This window comes from Oncorhynchus keta, chromosome 15, assembly GCF_023373465.1.
Source record: "Oncorhynchus keta strain PuntledgeMale-10-30-2019 chromosome 15, Oket_V2, whole genome shotgun sequence".
Classification (NCBI taxonomy): domain Eukaryota; kingdom Metazoa; phylum Chordata; class Actinopteri; order Salmoniformes; family Salmonidae; genus Oncorhynchus; species Oncorhynchus keta.
Window position 1 is genome coordinate 39221674 of NC_068435.1, and position 12654 is coordinate 39234327.

At 42.2% G+C, this 12654-nt stretch overlaps 1 protein-coding gene across 5 annotated transcripts; it reads left to right on the forward strand.

The window, feature by feature from the left end:
• The first annotated feature begins 229 nt into the window (after window positions 1-229).
• Window positions 230-12584, forward strand: eif4e2 (eukaryotic translation initiation factor 4E family member 2). 5 transcript variants are annotated; one of them, XM_035788569.1, is made up of 8 exons: window positions 230-339; window positions 3410-3554; window positions 9709-9843; window positions 9963-10067; window positions 10523-10675; window positions 10782-10918; window positions 11027-11103; window positions 11327-12584. In XM_035788569.1, exons 1-7 carry the CDS (start codon window positions 320-322, stop codon window positions 11073-11075), a joined length of 744 nt encoding a protein of 247 aa, XP_035644462.1. In that variant the 5' UTR covers window positions 230-319; the 3' UTR covers window positions 11076-11103; window positions 11327-12584. The 5 variants fall into 5 exon arrangements, with proteins under 5 accessions (XP_035644462.1, XP_035644466.1, XP_035644465.1 ...); XM_035788573.2 differs by having other exon boundaries at window positions 258-339; window positions 10782-10854; window positions 11027-11086; XM_035788572.2 differs by having other exon boundaries at window positions 259-339; window positions 10782-10854.
• The last annotated feature ends 70 nt before the right edge of the window (window positions 12585-12654 follow it).

Below are 12654 nucleotides of genomic sequence, written 5' to 3' on the forward strand. Positions count from 1 at the left end.
TTTTTGGACCATGTCAAAATGCCACACAATGCTTTACATACACACAACATGTCTTGAGGATCACAATAACTACTCCATATACTCTAGTGTCCACAGATGAGGGACAGTACGTTTTCTGCAACACACCCAACTGTATTCTGCTACTGTGGGGCCATCTACTCATTAATCTGTAGGCGATATGCTCTCTGGGGCACGTCAACATCGCACGATACTGTAGCCTACGCGCGCGTGCCCCGCTTCGTTCGTGCGCGCCGCCGTTCCTGCGGAATTCAGGGAGCTGTGGTCGGACTCTGAAGACTCCCACCCCACCTAGAGAATAATGAACAACAAATTTGATGCGTGAGTAATCAAAGCTATTTTGAATATTTGGTGGACAATGGGCGCCCCGCTGTGAATGCAAATTCGTTGAGCAATTAGGGCTATGCCTTGCTCGTGGGTTGCTTGGAGAGAAAGAGGTGTGTCCGGTCTGGTCTGCATGCCTTGCAGGGACTGGGGGACACGCGAGTGCTTGTCACGTCTCATCGTAGTTACGCATTTCACATAACAAGATTCATGGTGACAACGAATCAATCGTTTAATAGGGAATGCTTGCCCCTTCTTGCGATAGCCCTTTTAGCCTTGAGGCCCCGCGGGCCGTGGATGAATCCTCGGCTTGCAAGTGGTTGAAAATCAGGGGCAGGTGCGCGCAGAGTCGGCTAAAACTATCCCCCATGCCCCTGATCACATTTAGTTATTTTAGGAGGGACAGATGGGGAAAGGTTTTTATTTAGCAAATGTTAATACGCTATTCCGCTTTGAAACGTTGACAGCGACAAGCAGCCGTGTGTTATGTGTATATTGGAACCACTGTGGAACCACTCACCAGTGCTACAATGTTGCACATGCTTATAAATGTCAGCACTGCACATTCGACCACATTGCTAGTGAGAGATGTTGACAAGACCCTGTTACTATACACAAATACGAAGCAATGAAAAGCGAATCACTTTCAGCTGTGACCTATAGTATTCACATGTATATAGTGATTGTTACAATGTAATAAATTAGTACATGTACACTGAACAAAAATATAAATGCAACATGCAACAATTGCAACGATTTTACTGAGTTACAGTTGATATAAGGAAATCAGTCAATTTAAATAAATTCATTGGGCCCTAGTCTATGGATTTGGGAATGCATATGTTGGTCACAGATACCTTAAACATTTTTTAGGGGCATGAATCAGAAAACCACCATTTGCCTCATGCAGCGCTACAAGTTGCTGGATATTTTCAGGAACTGGAACACACTGTTGTGCACGTTGATCCAGAGCACCCCAAACATGCTCAATGGATGACATGTCAGGTGAGTATGCAGGCCGTAGACGGACTGGGACATTTTCAGCTTCTAGGAATTGTGTACAGATCCTTGCGACATAAGGTGAGCAGATGAACGGCACGACAATGGGCCTCAGGATCTATGCATTCAAATTGCCATCGATAAAATGCAATTGTGTTCGTTGTACGTAGCTTATGCCTATTCATAGCATAATCACAACTCCACCATGGGGCACACGTTGACATCATTAAACCGCTTGCCCACACGACACCATACAGTACATGATGTCTGCCATCTGTCCGGTTTGACACCGCGATTCATCCATGAAGAGCACACTTCTTCAGCGTGCCAGTGGCCATCAAAGGTGAGCATTTGCCCACTGAAGTCGGTTATGATGCCGAACTGCAGTCAGGTCAAGACCCTGGTGAGGACGATGAGCACTAAGATGAGCTTCCCTGAGACGGTTTCTGACAGTTTATGCAGAATCTTTTTCAGTTGTGCAAACCCACAGTTTCATCAGCCGCCCAGGTGGCTCTCAGTTGAAGAAGCCGGATGTGGAGGGACTGGGCTGGCGTGGTTACACGTGGTTTTTCAGTTGTGAGGCCGGTTGAACGTACTGCTACATTTTCTACAACAACCGTAGAGTTGAGTAATTATCGTAGAGTAATTGACCTTAAATTCTCTGGCAACAGCTCTGGTGGACATTTCTGCAGTCAGCATGCCAATTGCACGCTCCCTCAAAACTTGAGACATCTGTGGCATTGTATTGCGTGACAAAACTGCACATTTTAGAATGGCCTTATATTGTCCCCAGCACAAGGTGCATCAGTGTAATGATCTTGCTGTTTAGTCAGCTTCTTGATATGCCACAACTGTCAGGTGGATGGATTATCTTGGAAAAGGAGAAATGCTCACTAACAGGGATGTAAACAAATTTGTAAACAAACATTTGAGAGAAAAAAGCTTTTTATGTGTATGGAAAATGTCTGGGGTCTTTTATTTCAGCTCATGAAACATGGGACCAACACTTTACATGTTGCATTTATATTTTTGTTCAATGTAGTAACTAATATTTGACAATAACCTAGTTAGATAAGACTATTCAAAGTGTGTACTCAACAAGGACCTTCATTGTTGTAAGTAATTACAGTTCAATATCATGCTTTGCTTATGTGCATGAGTACAGCATATCTGTGGGTGGGATGGATTACTCTTGTCATGATGTCCCATTGTATTTTTGATAAGGTTCTGTACAGTATCTTGTGGTCTTGTTCTCCTCACTGACTAGATATCCCATTTCCTCTCCTCTATATATTCTATCTATCCTGTTTATCCTCCATATATTCTGTCTGTGTACTGTTTATCCTCCATATATTCTGTCTGTGTACTGTTTATCCTCCATATATTCTGTCTGTGTACTGTTTATCCTCCATATATTCTGTCTGTGTACTGTTTATCCTCCATATATTCTGTCTGTGTACTGTTTATCCTCCATATGTTCTGTCTGTGTACTGTTTATCCTCCATATGTTCTATCTGTGTACTGTTTATCCTCCATATATTCTGTCTGTGTACTGTTTATCCTCCACATATTCTGTCTGTGTACTGTTTATCCTCCATATATTCTGTCTGTGTACTGTTTATCCTCCATATGTTCTGTCTGTGTACTGTTTATCCTCCATATGTTCTATCTATCCTGTTTATCCTCCATATATTCTATCTATCCTGTTTATCTTCCATATATTCTGTCTGTGTACTGTTTATCCTCCATATGTTCTATCTATCCTGTTTATCCTCCATATATTCTATCTATCCTGTTTATCTTCCATATATTCTGTCTGTGTACTGTTTATCCTCCATATATTCTGTCTGTGTACTGTTTATCCTCCATATATTCTGTCTGTGTACTGTTTATCCTCCATATATTCTGTCTGTGTACTGTTTATCCTCCATATGTTCTGTCTGTGTACTGTTTATCCTCCATATATTCTGTCTGTGTACTGTTTATTATCTCACAAGGTCAAATTCCTGGTATATGTAAGTGCACCTGGCGAATAAAGGCAATTCTGATTTTGATTCTGTGTGTTCAGTCTGAAAGATGATGACAGTGGGGACCACGACCAGGATCAAGGCTCACAGAAAGACTGTGAGAAGGAAAAAAATGACAATGATGAGGACAATGATCAGAACACTGCCAAGAAGAAGGTGTGTGTGTCGCCCAAATATAATGCCACAGTATGTATTGTTTGTTATGCTTTCTAAATTAGATACATTATAGATGTGACGGCTCAGTTTGTTAGAGCCAAGGTCGGACTACTGCATTTGGGGCCACGGGGCACCACCCCACAACCCAAAAAATAAAATATATATATGTGACTAGAGCTCGACCGATTAATCGGAATGGCAGTTTAATTAGGGCCGATTTCAAGTTTTCATAACAATCGGAAATCTGTATTTTTGGGTGCCAATTTTGCCTATTTAAAAAAGAAAAATTGTATACTATAATTTAACTCGGCAAGTCAGTTAAGAACACATTCTTATTTTCAATGACGGCCTAGGAACGGTGGGTTAACTGCCTTGTTCAGGGGCAAAACAACAGATTTACACCTTGTCAGCTCGGGGGATCCAATCTTGCAACCTTACAGTTAACTAGTCCAACACTCAACCACTTGCCTCTCATTGCACTCCACGAGGAGCCTGCCTGTTATGCGAATGCAGTAGAAGCCAAGGTAAGTTGCTAACTAGCATTAAACTTATCTTATAAAAAACAATCAATCAATCATAATCACTAGTTATAACTACACATGGTTGATGATATTACTAGTTTATCTAGCGTGTCCTGCGTTAGGTAACGTTAAAAGGAACCACCAACTTTAATATGTTCTCATGTTCTGAGCAAGGAACTCAAATGTTAGCTTTTTTACATGGCACATATTGCACTTTTACTTCTCCAACACTTTATTTTTGCATTATTTAAACCAAATGTAACATGTTTCATTATTTATTTGAGGCTAAATTGATTTTTATTGATGTATTATATTAAGTTAAAATAAGTGTTCATTCAGTATTGTTGTAATTGTCATTATTACAAATAAATTAATAAAAATCCTCCGATTAATCAGCTTTTTTTTGGTCCTCCAATAATCGGAATCGGTGTTGAAAAATCATAATCGGTAGACCTCTAAATGTGACCGACCGGCTCGATTCAGTCTTATGTAGCACAAATTGAAATGGTGTTTTTAACACTGGATAAAAGTATAAACTTCGAGCAAAACAATTGTATATCATACACTACAGTTGAGGAACAATGAAAAGTAATTCTGCTTTAAAAGTTGATAAGCTTGAAAACCCCACTTTTGAGAAAATGTCTCTTGGTACATTTTGGTACACCTACTGGAGAGGTCTTCTTTGTCTACACCCATTCAGCATCGTTCACACCCTCTTAAGCCTTAGCCCCACCCATCTCTTTAAGGAATCATGTGCTGCCATGTGCTAAACAGAGTGAGTAAGGTAGTGTACTAAACAACCAAAGATTTCAAGACTAAAGGCTGGTTTAAACTACGTGTATCGTCATGTCTGTAGACAGTTGTCACGGTGACATCATGAATGTTCTATAGTCGTCGGACATCAAACTTGTCATTATGAAAAAGTATAAACACAATGTTTTTTTTTCACCCGATCTGTCCAACTTATCACCTTTAAAATGTAAATAAAACACTATTTGAAGATTTGTGTCAAATTTGAATCAGGATTTTAGGGCTGCGCTAAAGTTATCTTCAGAAGTAAACAGCGGCTGTCACGGCTTTTGAGAGTCATGATGGCTTGCAGTGATGATGCAAAAAATGAATGCATTCAGTTGTACAATTGACTAGGTATCCCCCCTTACCCTGTCACTGTCCATTTCTTGTTTTTAAACGATGAGAGAAGTGCTACACCTGGTGGAGAGAGATTGTAAGACAGAAATAGTAGCTTTATGCGTGCTGTACGTTACGACATGACACGTCACGATGTAACGGAGGGTCAGTTTTTTTCAACTTTTCTCCAATACTATAGATTGGAACCTTTCCACATTTTGTTACAGCCTGAATTCAAAATCTATTCAAAAATGTTTATTTCTCACCTATCTGCACACAATACCCGATAATGACAAAGTGAAAACATGTTTTTATACATTTTTGCAAATGTATTGAAAATAACTACATAAATATTGAATTTACATAAGTATTCACACCCTTGAGTCAGTACTTTGTAGAAGCACCTTTGGCAGTGATTTCAGTTGTGAGTCATTCTTTTTTTTTGTCTGTCATGGTTGAAGTGTACATATGATGAAAATTACAGGCCTCTCATCTTTAAGTTTTTTATTTTTTTTATTTCACCTTTATTTAACCAAGTAGGCTAGTTGAGAACAAGTTCTCATTTGCAACTGCGACCTGACCAAGATAAAGCATAGCAGTGTGAACAGACAACACAGAGTTACACATGGAGTAAACAATTAACAAGTCAATAACACAGTAGAAAAAAAGAGAGTCTATACACATTGTATACATTGTGTGCAAAAGGCATGAGGACGTAGGCGAATAATTACAATTTTGCAGATTAACACTGGAGTGATAAATGATCAGATGGTCAAGTACAGGTAGAGATATTTGGTGTGCAAAAGAGCAGAAAAGTAAATAAATAAAAACAGTATGGGGATGAGGTAGGTAAAAATGGGTGGGCTATTTACCGATAGACTGTACAGCTGCAGCGATCGGTTAGCTGCTCAGATAGCAGATGTTTGAAGTTGGCGAATAAGTCTCCAACTTCAGCGATTTTTGCAATTCGTTCCAGTCACAGGCAGCAGAGAACTGGAACGAAAGGCGGCCAAATGGGGTGTTGGCTTTAGGGATGATCAGTGAGATACACCTGCTGGAGCGCGTGCTGCGGGTGGGTGTTGCCATCGTGACCAGTGAACTGAGATAAGGCGGAGCTTTACCTATCATGGACTTGTAGATGACCTGGAGCCAGTGGGTCTGGCGACGAATATGTAGCGGGGGCCAGCCGACTAGAGTATACAGGTCGCAGTGGTGGGTGGTATAAGGTGCTTTAGTGACAAAATGGATGGCACTGTGATAAACTGCATCCAGTTTGCTGAGTAGAGTGTTGGAAGCTATTTTGTAGATGAGTCGAGGATCGGTAGGATAGTCAGTTTTACTAGGGTAAGTTTGGCAGCTTGAGTGAAGGAGGCTTTGTTCCGGAATAGAAAGCCGACTCTAGATTTGATTTTCGATTGGAGATGTTTGATATGAGTCTGGAAGGAGAGTTTACAGTCTAGCCAGACACCTAGTTACTTATAGATGTCCACATATTCAAGGTCGGAACCATCCAGGGTGGTGATGCTAGTCAGGCGGCGATCGGTTGAAAAGCATGCATTTGGTTTTACTAGCGTTTAAGAGCAGTTGGAGGCCACGGAAGGAGTGTTGTATGGCATTGAAGCTCGTTTGGGGGTTAGATAGCACAGTGTCCAAGGACGGGCCGGAAGTATATAGAATGGTGTCGTCTGCGTAGAGGTGGATCAGGGAATCGCCTGCAGCAAGAGCAACATCATTGATATATACAGAGAAACAGTCGGCCCGAGAATTGAACCCTGTGGTACCCCCATAGAGACTGCCAGAGGACCGGACAGCATGCCCTCCGATTTGACACACTGAACTCTGTCTGCAAAGTAGTTGGTGAACCAGGCACGGCAGTCATCAGAAAAACCGAGGTTACTGAGTCTGCCGATAAGAATATGGTGATTGACAGAGTCAAAAGCCTTGGCAAGGTCGATGAAGACGGCTGCACAGTACTGTCTTTTATCGATGGTGGTTATGATATCGTTTAGTACCTTGAGCGTGGCTGAGGTGCACCTGTGACCGGCTCGGAAACCAGATTGCACAGCGGAGAAGGTACGGTGGGATTCGAGATGGTCAGTGACCTGTTTGTTGACTTGGCTTTCGAAGACCTTCGATAGGCAGGGCAGGATGGATATAGGTCTGTAACAGTTTGGGTCCAGGGTGTCTCCCCCTTTGAAGAGGGGGATGACTGCGGCAGCTTTCCAATCCTTGGGGATCTCAGACGATATGAAAGAGAGGTTGAACAGGCTGGTAATAGGGGTTGCGACAATGGCGGCGGATAGTTTCAGAAATAGGGCCCAGATTGTCAAGCCCAGCTGATTTGTACAGGTCCAGGTTTTGCAGCTCTTTCAGAACATCTGCTATCTGGATTTGGGTAAAGGAGAACCTGGAGAGGCTTGGGGCGGGTAGCTGCGGGGGGGACGGAGCTGTTGGCCGAGGTTGGAGTAGCCAGGCGGAAGGCATGGCCAGCCGTTGAGAAATGCTTGTTGAAGTTTTTGATAATCATGGATTTATCGGTGGTGACCGTGCTACCTAGCCTCAGTGCAGTGGGCAGCTGGGGGAGGAGGTGCTCTTGTTCTCCATGGATTTCACAGTGTCCCAGAACTTTTTGGAGTTGGAGCTACAGGATGCAAATTTCTGCCTGAAGAAGCTGGCCTTAGCTTTCCTGACTGACTGCGTGTATTGGTTCCTGACTTCCCTGAACAGTTGCATATCGCGGGGACTATTCGATGCTATTGCAGTCCGCCACAGAATGTTTTTGTGCTGGTCGAGGGAAGTCAGGTCTGGAGTGAACCAAGGGCTATATCTGTTCTTAGTTCTGCATTTTTTGAATGGAGCATGCTTATCTAAAATGGTGAGGAAGTTACTTTTAAAGAATGACCAGGCAACCTCAACTGACGGGATGAGGTCAATGTCCTTCCCGGATACCTGGGCCAGGTCCATTAAAAAGGCCTGCTCACAGAAATGTTTTAGGGAGCGTTTGACAGTGATGAGGGGTGGTCGTTTGACTGCGGCTCCGTAGCGGATACAGGCAATGAGGCAGTGATCGCTGAGATCCTGGTTGAAGACAGCGGAGGTGTATTTGGAGGGCCAGTTGGTCAGGATGACGTCTATGAGGGTGCCCTTGTTTACAGATTTAGGGTTGTACCTGGTGGGTTCCTTGATGATTTGTGTGAGATTGAGGGCATCTAGCTTAGATTGTAGGACTGCCGGGGTGTTAAGCATATCCCAGTTTAGGTCACCTAACAGAACAAACTCTGAAGCTAGATGGGGGGCGATCAATTCATAAATGGTGTCCAGGGCACAGCTGGGAGCTGAGGGGGGTTGGTATAGCAGGCGGCAACAGTGAGAGACTTATTTCTGGAGAGAGTAATTTTTTTAATTAGTAGTTCCAACTGTTTGGGTATGGACCTGGAAAGTATGACATTACTTTGCAGGCTATCTCTGCAGTAGACTGCAACTCCTCCCCCTTTGGCAGTTCTATCTTGACGGTAAATGTTATAGTTGGGTATGGAAATCTCAGAATTTTTGGTGGCCTTCCTGAGCCAGTGGGAGAACTTGCACAATTGGTGGCTGACTAAATACTTGTTTGCCCCACCCATATATATATACAGTGGGGCAAACAAGTATTTAGTCAGCCACCAATTGTGCAAGTTCTCCCACTGGCTCAGGAAGGCCACCAAAATTCTGAGATTTCCATACCCAACTATAACATTTATATATATATATACATTTATATATATATATATACATATATATATATATATACATATATACATTTATATATATATATACATTTATATATATATATACATTTATATATATATATATTTATATATATATATACATATATATATATATACATATATACATTTATATATACATATATACATTTATACATATATATATATATATATATGTATAAATGTGTATATATATATATACACATATATATATATATACATATATACATTTATATATACATATATACATTTATATATATATATATTTATATATATATACATATATATATATACATATATACATTTATATATACATATATACATTTATACATATATATATACATATATACATTTATATATATATACATATATATATACACATATATACATTTATATATATATATATTATCATCCATTGTAAATTCAGGCTCTAACACAACAACATAGAAAAAGGTAAGGGGTGAATACTTCCTGAAGGCTATAAGTGTGAATAAGTGGCACAGTGGTCTAAGGCTCTGCATCTCAGTGCAAGAGGCGTCTCTTCAGTCCATGGTTCGAATCCAGGCTGTATCACATCCGGCCGTGATTGGGATTCCCATAGAGCGGTGCACAATTGTCCCAGTGTCGTCCAGGTTTGGTCGTGGTAGGCCTTCATTGTAAATAAGAATTTGTTCTTAACTGACTTGCCTAGTTAAATAAAGGATAAATTACTTTAGGATAAAAGTGCCTGCTAAATGACCATATCTTGTCTGTCTCTGCTCTGTTGTTCAGATTGCAGTTCCAGGGGTAGGGGAGCACCCCCTCCAGTATAACTACTCCTTCTGGTACTCCAGACGCACCCCCGGCCGGCCTGCCAGCACCCAGAGCTACGAGTCCAACATCAAACAGATCGGCAGCTTCGCCTCCGTCAGTCCCTTTTGGGAACCATTGTTCTTTGCCTTTCACCTTTGCAGTTTCTAGACTCAGCGGATCTAGTTTAGTATATTTCTTGGGTTCTAGACTAAATCTGTCCTCTGGTCCACCAGGTGGAGCAGTTCTGGCGTTTCTACAGTCACATGATCCGCCCGGGCGACCTGACTGGCCACAGCGACTTCCACCTTTTCAAGGAAGGTATCAAACCCATGTGGGAGGTGGGTAGCAAAGATGGTGGATAAATGGAGATAGTTCACTCAGGCCGTTTACCATTGAACATCTTTTTCAGTTTCTGTCTACTTAAGTGGGTGGCTCTCCCATAGACACCAATGCGATAGCAGCTGGGTCTTGTCTACTTTTCATTGGGGGAGTGGGATGTCTCGCTTCCTGTATTCCTGTATTCTTTTGATCTATCCTTACCTTTATGAGCTCACTCAGCTGACCTTAGATCAGTCTTCACCTGTTGATACTGTTATACCATTACCAGGGTTGTATTCATTAGGAAGCAAATAGAAGAAAACAGACGTGATCAGGAAGGGACTGCCTAAACTAATAAGGAATGTTCATTTTCCTTTTCAATTGCAGAACATTTTGTTTCGGTGTGCCCTAATGAATATGACACATTTGTTTCCTGCCTAATGGCCTTGTCTATCTTCTCTCTGTGTCTCTCTAGGACGATGCTAATAAGCTAGGTGGGAAGTGGATCATCCGGCTGAGGAAGGGCCTGGCGTCTCGTTGCTGGGAGAATCTGATTCTGGCCATGCTGGGGGAACAGTTCATGGTGGGGGGGGAGATCTGTGGCGCTGTGGTGTCTGTACGCTTCCAGGTACACACATACATAGAGCCAGACGTGCAAACACACGCACACACACATTCACTGTTCCAGTGTCTATTGTTGCCAACACCATGCTTCCCTCATGTCTTTCCTCCAGGAGGACATCATCTCCATCTGGAACAAGACAGCCAGTGACCAGGCCACCATTACCCGGATCAGAGACACTCTACGTAGGGTCCTCAACCTACCACCCAACACCATTATGGAGTACAAGACACACACCGACAGCATCAAGTAAAAACACACACACACAAACACAGAGCTAATGCCTGAGCTACTAGGCTTTAGCTCATTAGGCTAACACCGCCTGTGATACCTGGGGGGGGTTCTGTCTGTTCTCAGGGCCTGGGAGGACTTCCATGGTCTGGTGAACGCTGTTGGTGGTCGCTAGTCTCTAAAGCTGTGAGTTTCTGCCAAGGGTAGGAGCGGCTATGTCTTAATTCATATTCCTACATGCACACACTGGCTTGCCTCATGTTCGTACCTCTGTTGTGCCTCTGGGCATGGAAATCATGACACTAGTCACGGTCAGTACTATTATTAGTCCTGCTGCATTAGTACGCTAGTAGTCAATTATAGGAACTGAGTGTTTCAATAACCTAACTGTCTCTGTTGATGTTTGTCTCTCTCTCATATCTCTAGATTTGTGTGTAGTGTCTTTTGGATGAAATCCGGAGGAATAATACCTTTAAGGATCAGTACTGTTTTACATGGCGACAGCGAGGGAGAGATAGGGAGATAAAAGAGAGGGGGGGACAGTGGCCTTCCTTTCTATGGCTCATGGAATCTACTGTACGGAACACGGAACCAAGCTGTCGGTTGGTTGGAGCTTTTTTATCTGCCTGTCAGTCAGAGATGAATGAAACCTCAGTGGATGTATTTTTTTCAAGTGACACTGTCCCTGATCTGCCAACAGAGGGAGACTGTGCGACAAGCATTTGGTGATTTGTCCAATGACTGTTGACGGAATCTTCTTCTAACAGAATATTAAACCAAACCCTTCCCATAAATAGGTATAGGCAGTATATTCATCATTGTGTAGCACAATCACAGTTCCCTCTGGTAGAGTTTTAAATGTACAGCAGAGAAAATGTATCTGTTTTTTTTTTAAACTCTGAAACTAAACAGGGTTGCAGGTGGAAGTTATTTTATTATAGTGCAGTATTTTAACTACAATGCCTCTAGTCATTTAAACTAGAAATATTATGGCGTACAAAAATATATTTCTAGAAAAAGCTATGTCCTTTTGAGAAAATCTATTTACTTAACGAGAATCGAGAACTTGATTCTTTACCTTTGACCAGAAAGTTTTCAACCCAAAGGATGGGGACCATCCTAAAGGGGGACCGTGGGTAACGTGAACCGGCCTCTTTAGAATGGACTGCCTAGCTGCCTATATCACTGTGCCTGGCCTCGAGACGGACCCAACCCAGATGAAACATTCTAAATGCCTTTCAAGATCCCACAGTGAAGATGGACATAACAATACAACTCTAACAACAATGTAACAATGTTGTAACAATGTCATCTGTGACAACATAATCTCTCCAGTGTGGAATGGTTGTAGCCTGAGTGTCAGTCTGTTTCTGCTCTCTTGCCAACTCCTCATGCAAAACAGTTTGGCTTGACAATGATCATGGAGTTAGTCAAAATCACCAACAGATCTGGGACCAGGCTAGAATGGTGGCCCTGCTGTGATATTTTCCCCGGGGTAGAAGGAGTCCCAGGCCAGAGCTTGGGGCTCCTTCTATCTTCTCCCCCCTGATGAAATACTGCCCAGGATTGGGTGGGTGGTGCTGGAAAAAGGGTGTCTTGTCAAAACGAGGAAAGTACTGTCTGATGGATATACACCTGATGGATTATAGCAATAAATGTTGATTATGCATCTGCTGCTAACCAATGGCTTTAGTGTTCTATTCTGTGATGTCACCAGTGGCGTATGTTGGATGAAGAAAACGTATCTTTCCAAA

Coding starts and splice junctions, on each gene's coding strand:
- eif4e2 (XM_035788569.1), top strand. CDS start 320: ATGAACAACAAATTTGATGC. Junction 9,844..9,962: donor AGATCGGCAGCTTCGCCTCC/GTCAGTCCCTTT, acceptor CTGGTCCACCAG/GTGGAGCAGTTCTGGCGTTT. Junction 10,068..10,522: donor GTATCAAACCCATGTGGGAG/GTGGGTAGCAAA, acceptor GTGTCTCTCTAG/GACGATGCTAATAAGCTAGG.